General features: G+C 46.7%; 1 protein-coding gene across 1 annotated transcript; it reads left to right on the top strand.

Annotated features, from left to right (window-relative positions):
• Nucleotides 1-846: 846 nt before the first annotated feature.
• Nucleotides 847-17,116, top strand: prr12a (proline rich 12a). Its single transcript, XM_040134949.1, has 15 exons — nt 847-2,272; nt 4,126-4,283; nt 4,746-4,907; nt 5,165-9,939; nt 10,434-10,661; nt 10,813-11,509; nt 11,754-12,241; nt 12,609-12,725; nt 12,972-13,105; nt 13,863-14,329; nt 14,534-14,653; nt 15,203-15,300; nt 15,782-15,913; nt 16,561-16,656; nt 16,949-17,116. The coding sequence occupies exons 1-15, from the start codon at nt 2,190-2,192 to the stop codon at nt 17,081-17,083; spliced, it is 7,890 nt and encodes a 2,629-aa protein (XP_039990883.1). The 5' UTR covers nt 847-2,189; the 3' UTR covers nt 17,084-17,116.
• The last annotated feature ends 308 nt before the right edge of the window (nt 17,117-17,424 follow it).

Raw genomic sequence — 17,424 nt, 5'->3', positions numbered from 1 at the left:
AGATGTCAATCCCATTTTTATTAAATAAAATGTAAAATAATTTGGCAAATGATATATAAAGTTAACCTATGTGTTAAAGTTAACCTTGGTGGATTTTAAATTTAAATTTTTGAGCAAGTCTTCCTCAATCAAACAAAATATGATATGTCACTGCAGCATTTTATTTTCTAAAATTACATCTCATTCATTATGGCACAGGGAAAATAAGTGAGTGATGTAGAGATGCAAAAATCAAGTGTTTTTGAATTTTTTAATCAGCACAATAAAGAGGTACAAGATGTGTCCCCTGTGCATTTTATATTTAGACACTTTGTATCCCATGTTTTGCACATATGACACAGTGCCTCAAAAAGTACACAATTCAAATTAATAAAATGTTGCAGCAACTGCTGCTGTCAAGTGTTTACAGGGTTGTGGTTGCACATTTGAAGCCTACCACTAGAGAGCAGCAAATACTCGTATACACACAATAATGAATCCTGGACAAACGAGCCTCTAGAATGTGTGCATTATTATTACCTGTAAACAAAAGGGAACGCATTTACATTCAGCAACACTAACTAGCCAATGCCTGTTAACCTATTTCGGCCCTTCTATTACCTTATCTTACCTGACGGAGATAATGACTACGGTTAATACGATGGTTACGCCAATTACAGCGTCTCAGAAAACCCTGATCAGATCTACAGTCTAACACCAAAAATGTGAAATATGAACAAGAGCAAAGCATCTCCCAGCTTCAGCTCCCAGTCATCCCTCCTCCTTTATAATGACCATATAACCCAGAGTGCCATCTGCTGGCGTACAAATTAAATGCACATGGGGTCTGACAGACAGGTTCTCCAAATTATGAGAATTAGGAGGGGAAAAGGCCTAAACAAGTCTTGGTATCTTTAAGAACTGTGGCAAATATAAAAAAAAAATACCCCGTATTTGCATGCCACTGATCATAGACAAACTGCAGCCCTATTTAATTAACTGAGCATCTGACTGGAGGCAGGAAATGTGACTGTCTCTCAAACAGGCTGCACAATTTGGATGTGAATTTGCAAAGTGACTGCGGAAGGCCTATATGAACCCGGTTATTACTGGAAATATTCTGCACTCGAATGCGTCCCAGCCAATCGCGGCGTTTAAGACAAACGGCTGAATATTTTCTCTTCGTGGAAAATGTAGTCTAAAGTAATAATTAGCCTAACAATTAGATGAAAACGTGGAAAAGCATGCAGGGCTTGCTGGAAGACTGAGGGGCCGGTGAATGGAGGTCACCGCAGACACTGAATGAGTCTCAGCGGCGAGATAGAGAGGGGGAGAGGGAGGACGGACAGCGGCCAGCCGCCTTCAAAAATGGCGTCTCCGGAGGAAAATGAGTAAAAAAAATATTAAAACGCGGCCTGCTTTCTTTACACTTCCTCGTTCGTTTTTTAAGATTTTTCGTACTCTGGTTATATTTTTTCCCGGCGCGGGCAAACTCGTCGTCGCTTTTACTTGAACGACCAAAGAAAGCAGAAATACGAGGAGCGAGCATTTGGGGAAATTAAAGCAGCCCTGTTTTATTTTGATGCGTCGTTAATGACAGCTAGCTTCTGCTGCTAGCCCACAGCTCTGCTCCGGAGGGGGGTGGGAACCATTTGCATGCAAAGAAAAAAAAAAAAAAGAAACGATTTTGAAATTGGGGATTTCTTTGCTCGTCTGTGGGGAATGGTTGCTACCAACGTGGCCTGACGATTGCAATCCTTTATAGTGCTAGCACCGTAGCAAAAACTAGCCCAAAGAAAGGGGGAGGAGAGTCGGTGAAAAAGGACGCATTCAAATCAAATGTTTATCAGCAATTCGTCCATCACCGGCCAAATCTGCCGCATCTTCATCATGACCGAGACTGATTTTGGACAAAATCTCCATTCGTGGAAATGATAAATGTGAAAAGCGTAGGAAAAGGAGAAAGACTGGCTTTTTTGGAGGTGGTTGGATTATAACCCCGTAGACCCCCCTCTTTTTTCATCCAGCTTTCTCCTCCTCCCCTCCATTTCTCTTTCAATATGCTGTTTTCCACTCCTGAGGACTTGCTTATGAAACCGGGAAAAATAGCCTGAAACCGAGAAACGGAAAGACTGGATTTTTTTTCCGTGATCTGCTCTGCGACGTTCTCGTTGCTTTCGTCCTCATCGCACACATTATACAACACATAAATGGATAGAAATTACCCGGGAACAGGATTTGGTGATTTGGGCGCAGGAGCAGGATGGAGTTACGAGAGATCGGCAAAAGCAAGGTATGCATTGGATTCAGACAATGTGCATGCATCACTGGTACTGTGCCGGGCACGGTGTGACCCATGTAAACAAATTATCGCCATTGGCTTCATAAATAGTGTCATGCCTTTTCATAATGTGTAGTGCATTGTCATCCAAACAGTTGCATAGTAATATTTCTAAACAGGAATGGAGCAGTGTGCGTGTCGTGGGGGTGGGCGGGGTGGAGAAAGGAAAGGTTGGGGATATGAATTGAGTGTGATTGACAGACGTGGGTTTTAGGTAGACCTGGCGGGGTTGGGGGTGGGGGGGGGGGACGTCTGGAGCATCCATAGGAATTATTGTTCCCTGTGTGCAGGCCTGGACACAGACCCCGATAGATAATTTCACTGGATTGATAGGAACTGCGAGGAGTGCAGACGCAGCAGACCCCCTCACAACAGCCCCCCTGACAGACATCAACAAGAAGAACTGATACATATTAATCAGGAAGATGCAATTCAACAACGTTACACTGTAAAGAAAACAGGAAATATATATCTTAAAGTGGGGGTGATGGCATACTCTCAGAATTGAGATTTAAAATGCATTTTGCCCAGTCGTGATCTAGATAATTGGTGGTGGGTTTTGGATGGTTTATGTTCATTTGCATAATGAAATTGTGCCCGATTCCCACTGCATCACACTTGCAATTTGCTGTTTGTCTGAAATAAAAAATAATTATAATAAGGCCGGGGATGAATTCATGAGATGGTGATGATGGAAACTGCCTGGGCTGTGCAAGATAGCTGTCTTTTAGCATTATGTTAGCCTGAAAGCTAGCGTTATGTTGCATGGAAGTCATTTGAGGCCTGTGCACGCAAGCATCATTGCCTCTTATTTAGCTGCACATATGTGATACTGTGACCCAGAGGTAGCTGCCTGGTCATATTTAAAACCCACCATGTCACTGTGGGAAGTGATATTTGGCTAAACAAACTTGGCTACTTGCTGGTGTTTGCATGCAACTTAGCATGCATTTGCGTCGTCCTGCACCATCCAGCTGTTAGCTATATCAACATAATCAGTGGTCGCAGACAAATGGGCCGTTTGTCTTTGTTGTAAATTGAGAAAACTGTAATTTTCAATTGGTCTAAATCTGCACATTGCTCACCCATGGTTTATTTACACGTAAAACGCTGGCCTTGCAGTTTGGGCCTAGTCTCTGTATTTCTCCCACAGCTGCTGTGCACCGCTGCTAGGCGGTGCTACCAGCAGCACAAATGCTAGCACGTTACCTTGCCAGCCATCCACGCATTTCATCTGCCTTTTGTAAAGCCAAGTTCTGCAACTGGGTAATCTAATAGCGTTAAAATAAAAAGCTTGTTTAGCTTGTAAATTTTTAAAGCGTGTATTGATTGGGTCCTGAGGCGCCATTATTATAATTGCAAATTAACTATTCCATCATTTTTGCATGTCACTTATATTGCTAGTTTGACAGACTTGCATCTACTGTAATACACTTTGGTATAATAACCAAGTTTGTAATTCTGTCACTGATATTTTAGGTTTGATTAGATTTCTCTGTCCCTTAATTTCAAATATAGATCAGGCTCTTCAGGGATTTTGGTTTTCACATGTAGGTTACTGTTATGAAGTTACATATGGAGACCAAACAAATGAACACCCATGAGTTGACATCTGAGGTGTGGATTTTTAATTGAAGAACAATTTGCTTGCATGTCAGATTTTTAAAAATGATTATTATTTTAAAAGTGACCCAAGCGTAGACAGAATTTTCTCAGTGGTCATATTTTTGGAATAGATTAGGTTTATGTAAATGTACTCTGAAATTAATGACACTTCACAATCCCCCACTCCCCTTCTTCCCTAGTCTTGTATATGGGAGTTCCAGATCATCCCACCCTGAGTCTGAGCTCCTTCACCGACAAGCCTACGCCACCCCACACCCTCTGCAGGGCTATGCCACCAATCACCACCCAGGGAGCTCTGGCCAAGGCGGGGCTTGGGGAGCAGCTGGACGGAGTTTGGGTGAGATAAATGTCATACCTTCCATGTCACCACCATAAGGGGCCCCAGCAATGAATTATTGTTTCTCTCCATGCAAGCCCTGGTAGATTATTGTCATTGAATAATGTGCACATTACAGCTCAATTGAGTTGAAGCCCGAGATGTTGAAATCAGATTTCCGAAAAAAAACCTGTAGTCACAGCATTCATTCTCATACAGTTTGCCGATGTCTTAAGGTTGTTTTCAGGAACAGAGGTTGATGTACATATAGTTAATCTAGGAAATACTGACATCTTGATTCAGATTCTTTTGTATGTGTGACAGCAGATTCAACGATAACATTTTTTAGACAAGATTAAATCTAGGCTAAAAAATCTTAACATTTATCTCATTATATTTTAGATTTCTCCCAGATCTGAACAACTAGCTGTTAATATTTACATTCTTAATCAATTTTCACGGTTCTGTCTTTCCTTCCCAAAGGTCTGTCGGGGCTCTTTGACACTGGCCTGCACCACGCCAGCCCCTCTGCCCCCGATGCCTCTGTCATGAATCTGATCTCAGCCCTGGAGTCCCGGGGTCCCCAGCCTCCGCCCTCTGCCTCCTCGCTTCTTTCCCAGTTCCGCACACCATCCTGGCAGACAGGTGGGACTGTGTTAGATGTTCCCTCTTGTGATGACATTCAAACAGGAACAACAGTCAACATGACATTTAAAGAACCTCCCAATGTTTGGCTGGATTATTATTCTTGTGGTGTTGCTATGTGGGCATTTTCATATAAGATTTAAGCATTTTTACCATACTTGTTGATACTCCTCCTGAATACTTCATTATTTATTAGTTTAAATGATGGCTTGATGGATACTGAGTAATTGTGCAATATGTCTTCCTTTTCCTAACAGCGATGCACACGCCTGCTCCTCCTGAACTATTCATCTCTGGAGCCCTTCCTGGCTCTGGCTCCTTCCCCTCCTCCTCAGCTCTCTCAGCCTATCAGCATCCAGCATCCTTCTCCAGCCGTTCTTTCCCTGCCGCCTCCCTTTCCCTTCAGGACACACCCACATTTAGTCCCACGTCCAATGGCCTGCTCTCCCCACATGACCCCCTGCTACACATCAAGGCTCCTTCCCAGTCTAGCCTGGGTTTTGATAGACTCCTGTCCTCACAGGGTGCTGCCGCAGCTGCCTACAGGGGCAGCCAGGATCCCACGGGAGCCACGTCGGCCCAGGCGTCATCTGCCAGGCACCTGCAGTCCCACCAGTTCAACCTGCTGTCATCACAGCTCCAGGACCAGTCCTCTCAGCTGTATAATGCGTCAGTCTTTTCTTCAGCCCAGCCCCAGCCTCAGTCCCAGTCCCAGTCCAATTCGGCTCAGGAACGGGCCGTGCCCCGGCAGGACAGCGTTATCAAGCACTACCAGCGGCCCACGCCAGCTCAGTCACAGCTCTCGTCCTCTGCTGCCCACTCCCTTCAGCACTACCTCAGCTGTGGAGGGGCGGGGTACCAGCAGATAGCCACCCACCACAGACATGCTGGCCTTTCTTGCAGCCCACTGGGCGACCAGAGCCCTTCATCTGACCACAAACCCACCGCTCGCACTGAGCAATATCGGCCAATCATTCAGCCTCCCTATTCCTCAACCTCTTCCTCCTCATCTTCATCCTCAGCTGGGAAAGGTACCAAAAGCAGCTCCAGCAGCGGCTATTCTTCTGCCAGTTCAGCTTCATCCTCAAGAACTCCTCACACACCCCCTTCTGCTTCCTCTACTTCCTCTTCCTCCTCCTCTTCTTCTGCCACTTCTGGTGCTCATCCTTCCAACTCTATCCCCACCTCCAGCTCCAGCGCAGCCCCTTCCAGGCAGCAGCCACCCCCTCAGCCAGCTCCGCCTCCCCCAGCCCCTCAGCAGCAGCAGCCCCCTGCCACCTCTTCCTCAGCGCCCCAGTCTCTTCCCAAATCCTGCCTCTCAGGCTATGGTTCTCCCGTTCCCCCAGTGAAGACCCCCACTTCTGCTCTTACTGGTCAGACGCCACCCCAACAACAGACACAGTCATATTCCCCTAATCAGCCCCCAACTTCCCACCTGGCTCAGTCCTATGGAGGCTTCAGTTCACCACAAGCCCAAGACCTGAGCTCAGGTGCTGCCGGTAAAGGCTATGGGAGTTTAGGAGGGCGAAGCCAGTCATACTCCACTGATATATATGGCACCGACTCTGCTTATGGATCACTTCCATCTTCCCTGGGTGGAGCTGGAAGCCCATCACTAGGCTATGGAGCCCCAGGTCACTCCCCTGCCCTTTTAAGATCAAGTGGTTCATCAGGTAGTGGAGCATCTGGGGGAGGAAGCAGCAGCGGCACAGGAAGTGGGAACTCTGGCTCAGGAGGAGGAGCAGGAAATAATATGACCAATGAGAGAGGTGGAGGAGGTAGTGGTGGAGGGTCTTATCATATTCCAGATTCTAGCCCCTCTCCATCAGGCAACTCGGGCATCATCCGTCCAGGGTTGCACTCCCCAGTGCCCACCTGCCCCACACAATCTCCAGGAGGTGCAAGCTCTAATAAATACATTTCCTCGGTTCTCTCCCCCACCTTCCTAGCCTCCCCACAGGGCTACCCTGACACCAGAGGCCCCAGCTCCCAACCTCAGTCCTATCATTCCACCTCCTCCAAAACAAAGGCGGACACTTCCATGCTAGGAGTGGGCTCTCAAAGATCCCAAGAGGAAGTAGATGACGATGATGAGTTCTTGATTCAGCACTTGCTGCAAGCCCAAGCAAGTCCGGCTCCCCAGGCTGCTCATCACCATCCTCAACAACAACCCCAACAGGCATCCCAACAAACACAGCCTCAGCCCCAGTCAGTGCCCCCAACTACTGATTCAGGCAAAGGGCTGAGCTATGACATGGGTAAGACTTCTGAGGAGAGGTACCACCCCCAGAGTGTCATACGTACCCACAGTGCCACATCCACTGCCGGAGTAGGAAATGCAGGGTCTGGAGGGTCCATCTCAGGGCTGGACAACCAGCTGGAGATGTCATTAAAGAAACAACAGCAGCAACATCAACAACATCACCATCAACAACAACAACAACAACAGCAGCAGCAACGGAACGAGAGGTCTGTTGGAAGCAGCAGGAACAGTGGAGGGAGAGGCAGCGCTGAACAAGTGCACTCCCACCTCCATCACCATGACAACCTAGGCTCGGTTGTCCACTATGGGCGGGGTGACCCATACACCCAACACTCCCTTGCCCCCCAACACTCCTCACATAGTCAGCACGTGTCCTCTCACTCACAGATACCGTCCCACACCCAAATGGAGCTCCAAAAGAAGCCTCAGGAGCGTGCTGAAATCCCTTATCCTCGGAAGACACCGGAAGTCCAGCAACAGCATTCCCAATCTCAAGCTGCTGCTTCCCTTATGGACTCTCCTACCGATCAGTCCCGTCAGCCTCCACACCTGCTCCAGTCAGTGCTGTCCCACACCACCCGCAACAAACTGGAGCCTCATCAGCAGCACCACAAAATGGACTCTCATCGGCAACACCAACAGCATCACAAAATGGACTCCCACCAACCACATCAACAACACCCAAAAATGGACTCGCACTCTCAGCATCAACAGCATCAGAAGATGGACTCCCATCAGCATCAGCAGCACCACAAAATTGATTCTCATTCGCAACATCAACAGCACCACAAAATGGACTCTCATGCCCAACAGCAGCAGCACTCTATTAGCCAACAGCAAGCTGTAATGGAAAGTGCTGGTGGGAGGCTTGGCTCAAGTAAACATCAGGCGCAGTCTCAGTCCCAAACCACCCAGCTCCAGCTTCAACTCCAGTCCCAAGCTTTGGAAGTGGCAGCGGCTCACTACAACCACGGGCCCCCTCCACATCAGCACGAGCAGAGCCAGGTTAAACAAAGCTCAGTGGTCTCCTCCTTGGATATGCTGGAGCGCTCCCTTTCTCAGACCTCCAGCACAGACGTAGCTGTTGCAGAAGACAGACGCGGTGGAGCAGGCAGCGGGGGAAGGAGTGGAGGTAGCAGTGAGCGCCACAGACAGCAACAGCAGGAGCAGCACCCATCCCACCACCAGCCACAGCAAACCCATCACTCACAGCAACACTCAGCCTCTGAACTCCACTCTTTCCTCTCTGAGCCTGATATCAGCTTATCCACTCCATCTCACATGCACCACCTCACACAGCACCACCCGCAGCAGCAGCAACAACAGCAGCATCCCAGCTCTCAACACCAACAAACCCACTCACACCACCCTCACACCCAACCCCACCCTCAGCAGCAGCCCCCACTCCCTCACCACATACCCCCACCTTCTGCCTCAGCCCATTCTCAGCCTCAGCCTGACCCACAGCAGCCACTCTCTTCCCAGCTCACCCCTCAGCAGAGCCAGCTGGACCAGCAGCGCTCAGAGCAGCACCAGTTTGACACAGTCAGTCCAGTGGAGAAAGCAGACCAGAATCAACAAAGCAATCGCTTTGTACCCCTAACTTCGATCTGCTTCCCGGATTCCCTCCTTCAGGATGAAGACCGCTCGTTTTTTCCTGGAATGGAAGACATGTTTTGTGCAGAGGACTACAAGTCGAGCTGTGCTGGAGGTGCAGGACCAGGGCAGGGGGAGATGAACGAAAGCCACACTGGGCAGGAGGGAATGGATTCCATGAAAGCTGGTCAGAGTGCAGGTGGTGCTGGGGGAAGTGCTGGAGCTAGCTATGACATAATGGGTCACCACGGTGGAGATCAGGGTTATGAACCTTACTGTCATGGCCTGGAAGAACCGAGTAACAACACCATGACTCTGGATCTAGATTCCCTTAAAACCCACGAGCTCCCTTCCACTGTCAACACTGAACAGCTAGGATTGATACAGTCCCAGGGCCCAACTATGGGTATGGGCTCTAATACTGCTGGTCCCAACAACTCTGGAGCTAAAATGTCCTCTGGGCCTGGAGGAACTAGCGCAGGAGCTGGTTCTGGAGGCCTCCAGTCTCCCATTTTCTGTTCATCTCGTCCCAAGAAACTCCTCAAGTCCAGCTCTTTCCACCTGTTAAAGGAGCGCCGGGACCCCAACACACTGCCTAAGAAAAGTTATGCTCAAGAGTATGAGTTTGAAGATGATGAAGATAAAGCCGACCAGCCAGCTGACATCCGGTTGAACAACCGGAGGCTCCCTGACCTATTGCCAGACTTGGTGTCCAGCTGCAGAAAGGCAGGAGGAAGTGGGTCTCTCAGCCCATTGATGGGTGACATTGATTTCTACCACACCTCTGGCTACTCATCTATGGGTTCACACGCTCTTCTGCCTCAGGATGGACCCAAAAAGAGGGGCCGAAAGCCCACCAGACCCAAGAGAGAGGGTCCCCCTAGGCCAAGAGGCAGGCCTCGCATCCGCCCAATGCCTGAGCCATATACTCCGAGAGGGATGATGGGGGAGATGGGTGGAACAACAGTAGGAGGATTCAGTGTGGAGGGACGAGGTAGAGGTAGGGGTCGTGGAAGCCGAGGTAGAGGAGGAAGGAGGGAGGATATGTACATGGAAATGAGTGGAAAGGAGCAGGATCAGATGCACCACCATCACCTACATCAGCAGCAGCAGCCACAGCAGCTCCATCACCAGCCCCAGCAGCAGCAACACGAGCCCATTCCGCCTCTGAAGGTCGGTGGCATTCTGTCCAGAATAGGCTTGGGGAGTTTTAAATACATTTTTTTAAAAATAAGTTTTTAAAGAAATCAAATAGAAATTTAAATATCTATAATTATTCTGATTCTGCAAAGTCACAGATAAAAGAAGTGGGTTTCCATATGAACCCTGTATTTAAATTTGAAAGAGTCTGCTTGTGTGGTGGAAGGCAGAAGCAACCAATACCTGCAGTTCTTGTGGTTTGTGTTACTTGTGCATAGTTGCTATGGCCATGTGCGTGCCGATGGCTTTTTTTCCTGTTTATTGGTCCATCGCTCTAATTTCTCACTCAGTCTTTTTTTAATTTTAAACTTGTAAGGTTTAAGTCCCTCTGTTTAAACAGTCTTGTCATGTAAATCCCAAAATTATTAAAATAATTTCCCATCTTGTGTTCCTAGTTTTTGTGCTCTACATCATTATGTTTAGGCAAAGTTACTTTAAACCTTTCTGTTGTCTTTCTTTTATTTTAGATTAAATTACCAATCGGTACCCTGTCCTCCTCTGATGCCTTGCTGAGGACGGACTCTTTGTCTGGCACAGACCCTGCTTTGTCGGACGGCTCAGTGGGCTCAGCTCCCTCACTTGGTTTAAGTCCAGGACCCCCCTGCAGCACTGAAAGCACCAGAAGTCAGGACAAGAACAAGCAAAAGAGCCAGATGATGGGTGAAGGAATGGATGACGAGGGGCTTGAGGAAAGGGTAAAGGCTAAAGGATTATGTCCTAGACTTGTTATGCAGGGAATGCCTTAAGTGACATAAAGATTAAACTGAATGGATTAAATTCAAGTTCATTGCTTGATAGTTGTGCTGTGGGAGCTGAGTGAAAGTCTCTCTCTTGTGTTTCTTCTAGGGGGATGAGAAGGACTCTGAGTCCAAGGCTGGCTTTGTTGCCTCATTCTTGGATTTCCTCAAGACAGGGAAGAGACCTCCAGGCTTGGACATCTCACCAGGAATGGAACCTGACAATGGTGAAACCTCACCCTGTAAATCAGGGGGTCTGCGCCCACTGTCTCCTGCACCACCTCCTCCACCACCACCACCTCCATTCGGGGACGGTGAAGGGAATGGGGGTTTGGCCCTGGGCAACTGCCCCAGCCCCAAGCGTTTGGAAGATGAGCTAAAGAGGAACCTAGAGACCTTGCCTTCGTTCTCCTCTGATGAGGAGGACTCAGTCGGAAAGAACCAGGACCTCCAGAAGAGCATCTCCTCAGCCATTTCTGCTCTGTATGACACTCCTCAGCTAACCTCTAACATCCAGCCCCCGCTACCTCCTCCACCTCCCCAGCCTCAGCCTCAGCCTACCCAGGGCCCTCTTACTCCCACACTGCAGCCACCCACGCTCAGCCCACAGCCTACCATGCATACTCCTCACACTCAGCCCCAGTCTAACGAACCTGACGTCCTCCAGCCAGAAGATGGAGACATGAATGAGAACAACAAGGAGGAGGAGAATGAGGAGGAAAGAAGCATGGTAGGGGATGAGGAGAGTGATATGACAGAGGAGAGAGAACCACAGCTGGAAACCCTGGGTGCTCCTAAGTTTGATGGTAAGGCTGGGAGTTAGCTTTTTATTCATCTCATGTCCTATTTTCTTGCACATTGTTTTTTCTGCAGCTGAGCTCAGTAAAATGAATGTCTTTCCCCTGCAAACAGGGCTATTGTTGTATTTTTAGTCTAATAAAATGTACCGTGATGTATTTGTTAAAATAATCATTTAATTAAATTCTTGTGGCTGTTTTGACATTGTGGTAAACTGATCTGTAAAATTGACCATAACCTTTTTCCTTTCAGCGCCCCTCCCCGAGATCCCTCCAGCGCCGGCAACTCCTGAACCTCCCTCTGTCCCACCATCTCCCGCTTCATCCTCCTCTCCCTCTCATTCCCCCCTACCTCCCCTCTCGCTTCCCTCACCCCTACCTCCAGCAGAAGAACAACAGGAGAATTCCCAGCCTCCAAGCCCTGTTGCTTCCACATCCCCATCTCCGCCACCACCCCCACCCACTACTATCCCTCAGCCTGCCACTCCTCCTCCTCCGACTTCTCCACCCCCTCCCCCACCTTCAACTCAGAAGGAGTCTCCCATGCCATCTCCAGAGTCCCCCGCCTCTCCCGAAGAGCCCCCAGCTCCTAAAATCACCTCCCTTCACCTCGCCCAGAAGCAAGAAGATGCTGCCATTGTTGGAGAGAGTGAGGAGGATGAGAGCGAAAGCGGAGGGGAGGGCATCTTCAGAGAAAGAGACGAGTTTGTGGTGCGAGTTGAAGACATTCGAACTCTCAAGGTATTTGTGTGTGAACGTGTGGAAATGCGTTTTGTTTTGTGTGTGTGTTACTGACTGTTAAAGAATCAAAAAGTACTTTGTGATAGAAAAAAGAAAAAAGTTGCTTGGTTTCTGGTGGAGAGGCAAAAAAACTGAAAAAATTGGAGCTAATACTAAATCATTACATTAATCATAATGCTGATGTGTAGGTGTCAGTACAGGCTGAAAACCGTGAATCTAAGCTATTGTTAGAACCAAGGGAAATCCATGTGGGAAAAGAAATTGGTGATATTCTAATAAGTAAAATGTGTTGAAATTTAATCTTCCAGCAGTTGCCAAGTTACAGAGACATTTTATACCGACCTGTGTGTCATGTGTTTCGCCACAGCTGGCTCTACAGACGGGCCGTGAGCCTCCCCCCATCTGGAGGGTGCAGAAAGCCCTGCTACAGAAGTTCAGTCCAGAGATCAAAGATGGGCAGAGACAGTTCTGCGCCACAAGCAACGTGAGTTCAACTCAAGCCGTTAGTAATCTAACCACACCTGCAAACAGTCATGTTGATCTGTACACTTCTAACAGTCGCCTGCTGTGTCATAGCATATGATAAAGATAGTATAGTGTAGTGTATGCTTAAGTGTACGTTGTGTTTGTATATAGTTTCCTACAGACTAAATTGTTACCAGTCAAAGTGAGGACATTTGAAGGTTATTGTATTTTATATTAAAATGTGTTTAATTTGTGTCTCTCTCAGTATCTTGGCTACTTTGGAGATGCCAAGAGGCGATACCAGCGAATCTATGTCAAGTTTTTGGAGAATGTCAATAAGAAGGACTATGTCAGAGTCTGCTCTCGGAGACCTTGGCGCAGAGCCACACCTGCTCTCAGGTACCAATATTTGCCATAAGGAAAATCCTATTCATATTGAATTAAGCCTTCCTAGATTTAGCTGGGATAAAATCACCTTGCCCTGATAAGGGAATACCAGGAAATCATCTTACAGTCAAGCCTGGGAGAGGAGCTTCCAGTTGAGTGCCTGGAGGCCAGGCTTAGATTTGTGGGGCCAGGTTGGTCTTAGTCCAAAAAGCTCCAAAAAATAACATGGAGACACTACCATGTGGGTGAAGGTGGGGGCAGGCTTTGGTTTACTGAACCCTAGCTACAGAAATAGGCTACTGATATTTTAAACATCACCATTTTTTGGACTCGTTACAAGTGAAGTTAAGATGAAGTGAAAATAGAGGTGGATGGATGTGACCCTAGAATGCTGACCTTTGTGGTAGTTGAGCTGAGCCTGAAGGAGAAGCTCTTCTAAATTTACCAGTTCATGCAGGTTCCAGCCTTCACCTGTGGGCGTGAACTCTGTCCTGATGTGATGAATTACTTTGCTAATACAAATGGCTGAAAGGAGTTTCATTCCGTTTTTCTCTCTAATGTCTCGTACAAATAAATATTCAATTATATATTTCATATATTCTATATTAATAATTATTAATATATAATATTGAGTATATATGTCTTATATATATTTATATAATAATTTTTTTTTTGTAATTTTATGTGTGTGTGTAAAAAATGAGAGAGAGATTCTGTTAAACTCTAAAGCGATGTCCATCTCTAAAACAAATTTGTTCATGTGCCACAGACGCCAGTCTCTCCCCAGAATGGCATCCCCTCCTGTTACCCAAGTGCCACCGCGGGTAGTGGAGAAAGAGGAGAGAGTGGCTCCGCCAGTCCAGCGTGAACAGAAGGAGAAGACAAGAACAGCAACCGCGACAACAACAAAAGAACAACGGGAGAAGAAGGAGGCTCCAGCTGCGGTGCCCAAAGCCAGGGAGAGGGAGCATGAGAGGGAGAGGGAGAAGGAGAAGCGAGTGCAGCAGCAGCAGGAGAAATTGGAGAAACGTGCTGCAGCAGCAGAACGAGGTAGAGCAAAGGAGGAGAAGAAAGCGGTTGAGAGGAAGGAGAAGGAAAAGGCTGAGCGCCCACCCAAGTCCAAGCCGGCCAAAGTGAAGGCAGAACCACCACCCAAGAAGAGGAAGAAGTGGCTGAAGGAAGTACCTTCATCATCAGACTCAGACTCATCGGATGAGGCAGCTAGTGAGAATGAAAGTGAGATGACATTTTGATTCTTTGTGCTTACATTTTTCCTTTAGAAGTCAATTTAATGTAGTTTTCTATCAGACTTGAAGCCATAATAACAAAGCAGCTGTTATTTAAGATCTGGCAAAAATGTAAATGTACCATGGTAGATTTATATTCCATGTTAAAAGGTTGGTTCCGGATAGTTTGAAACTCTGGTTGTCGCCCACTCAGTGCCAGTGAAAGGTGGAGTGAACAACCGGGCCATGAGGGAGATGTTCAGGAGCTATGTGGAGATGTTGGTCAGCACGGCCCTTGACCCCGACATGATCCAAGCTCTGGAGGACACAGACGGTGAGAACTACACACAGCACACACAGCCTCCACCGCATAGTTCCACTTAAAGCTTCCTTTAAAAATCTACTGACCTATAGGGGACAGAAATAGATTATGAAGCTTGTATTGTGTGAGAACATGTCTGTTACCTGACCAGACTTCCTGTCTGTTAGCATGTTTTCTGCAGCTTCAATATCTGCATCAAAAGAGCTGTATTGAGGCATTTAGAATAGTGCTTCCAAAGTGGCTTAAAGTATCAGCGTGCAGTTTGGGCAGGTTGAATACACAACACGACCACTGACAAGTAGCAGCTGCCAAGTTTCAGGTCAAGCCATCACACTGGACAACCTGCCCTCAGGACAGCAGAGGAATTGTTATAGAGTTCTGTAGCACACATATTTGGATGAATCTTTTTACTGGTTTTGGAATCCAAATAAACGTATCCCGACGATGCCGAAATATCTGCAGCCAGAAAGAGCTGCTTTGAGTCTGCCCTTGGTATTAAAATGACTGGCAGCTGCATGGGTGATCACTAATTAAACTTCCTTTACGTTGACTGGCCACCAGATGAGCTGTACCTCCCACCAATGAGGAAGATTGACAGCATCCTCAGTGAACAGAAGAGGAGGTTGTTGAGGAGAGTCAGCATGAGCTCTCAGCACCAGGTAATCTGTCCTGAAAGTACCACCCCTCTCTCTCTGTCCCTCGTGGCTGAAATAACCTCTCTGATTTTATTTTCCATTTTTATGTCACATTGCTCTGTTTCTTTCATTTAAATTGGCACTTCTTTTTTTCATTCTGTAAAATATGCTGATATTTGGAAACAAATCTAGGCTAATGTTAAATGGCCCACTGGTGCTCCATAAGAACAATACAAGATTCACTGATAAGCTATATTGTCAATATAGGGTGGATACATTGATTCAATAAACAGAAAATTAATTGAAAATTACAAATGAAACATTTAAGTCATTTATCCAGCAAAAAAGCCAAACATCTGCTCTTTCCAGCTTCCCAGGTGTGAGGCTTGGCTGCTGTTTTGTCACTGTTAATTGACAATGTGGCACGTTTTTACTTTTGTCCCCAGATATCTTATCTGTGTCCATGTGACTGTTTCTGAATCTTATTCTGCCCCTTTCTCAACAGGAGGTCCTGCATGCTTACCCCCAGATCATTGTAGACCCCCTGGACTCAGGAGTGGTGAGGGTGCGGCTAAGCGGGGATGCTTACAACCGCAAGACCCTCAACAGAGTCAAGAAGACCCTGCCTAAACCACAGGTGGGCTTGTGTGTGAGTGTTTACAGAGTGAAGAGTCATTGGGTGCCTTTTATATTTAATTAACTACAATTTAAAGAAAATCTAATGGTCAAAAAAAAGAGTGTACTCACTACGGAGTTCTCTTTTTGCATCATACCCTCTTCACAATTGATTTTAAATTTTTTTTTATTTATTTATTTATTTTTTTGAGTTCTCGAATATTCATACATTAACGCGGCCCCTACAACCCATCGTAGGACCTTTTTAGCCTATGACCCGGTGATTCTGTCTGGTTTCTGGGTGAGATAAATGTACCACTTAAGGATGACAAAAAAAACTTTAGTACAAGCTGTTGAAAATGTTGGCGTCATGCAGCAGGAGGAGCAGAAAATATAGACAATGAAACCACTGCCTCGACAAAATTAACCACTACTGCTAAAAGCCCGACAGTGAAGGGTGGGTGACAGGTGAGGGGGGAATCACTGGTGACAGAGGGAATAAAACAGCTCGAGCTTCCCCTCTAACACCTGCTGCAAGTTTCTAAAACTGCTCCCTTTCACTCTTTTCTTACACAGATCTGTAAGGTTAAAACTGACTTTAGCTTTGAGACTGTTTTGTTTGTTGATAGTAGTAGAATCTGACAATTCTTAATCGTTTCTTTCTCCTAGGACCTTAAACTGTCTGCCGAGTCATATCGGATCTACAGTCTCTACCACTCCCTTCATCACTATAAATACCACACCTTCTTACAGTGCAAGAAAGAGGTAAGCAAGCATGTTACTACCATCAGTATGCGCTTTAGTCGTGTTAGACAAGTTTATTGACTAGATTCCGTCAATTTTGAGCTCGAGCTGTCGCAACAAACATGCGTGGAATTATTTTGCTTCAGCTTGTAGGTACTTACGCATTTCCCTCAAATATACTCTATGGTAAAGCACAGATCTTAATAAATAGACTACACAGAGCCAGCTTGTATATGCTTTCTTTTTTGCTCAAGACCCTGGTTTCGAGTCTTAGCATCACAGTTGTCTGTGTTTCCGTCCCTTTTTTTTCCAGACCAACACCATTGAGCAGGCAGCTGAGGACCCAGGCCAAGAGGAAGTGGTGCAGCAGTGCATGGCCAACCAGAGCTGGCTGGACACCCTCTTCAGCTCCTTCATCGAGCTGCTCACACTCAGCACCAAAGCCTGAGCCAACTGCAGAAATAGAGAGAGAATCAATTAAATCAAGATGATTTAAAAAAAAAAAAAAAAAAAAGGAAAAAAAAAAGCAAGAAGAAAATACAAAAACGGAAAGAGATGGATCTTACTGTACAGCCCCCCCCCCCCCGACCTTGTTCAAATCTCTAATATCTGAGGATGAATTTTCAAGGCCCTTGATGAACATAAGGGGGTCTGTTCACGTGACCTCAGACACTGGCCTCTGTTCTTTTTCTTGTTGTTGATCAATGACTTTAAGAAATGTCTTACTTTATGAGAAGGCGGACCACACCGGATCAGGGGTCACTGGTGGGTCAAGAGGGAATTGAGCTT

This window comes from Xiphias gladius, chromosome 9 (assembly GCF_016859285.1).
Source record: "Xiphias gladius isolate SHS-SW01 ecotype Sanya breed wild chromosome 9, ASM1685928v1, whole genome shotgun sequence".
Classification (NCBI taxonomy): Eukaryota; Metazoa; Chordata; class Actinopteri; order Istiophoriformes; family Xiphiidae; genus Xiphias; species Xiphias gladius.
Note: the sequence above shows the minus strand (reverse complement) of the source record. Positions and strands in the feature narration are given on the sequence as shown.

Coding starts and splice junctions, on each gene's coding strand:
- prr12a (XM_040134949.1), top strand. CDS start 2,190: ATGGATAGAAATTACCCGGGAACAGGATTTGGTGATTTGGGCGCAGGA. Junction 4,908..5,164: donor CACACCATCCTGGCAGACAG/GTGGGACTGTGT, acceptor TTTTCCTAACAG/CGATGCACACGCCTGCTCCT. Junction 10,662..10,812: donor ACGAGGGGCTTGAGGAAAGG/GTAAAGGCTAAA, acceptor TGTTTCTTCTAG/GGGGATGAGAAGGACTCTGA.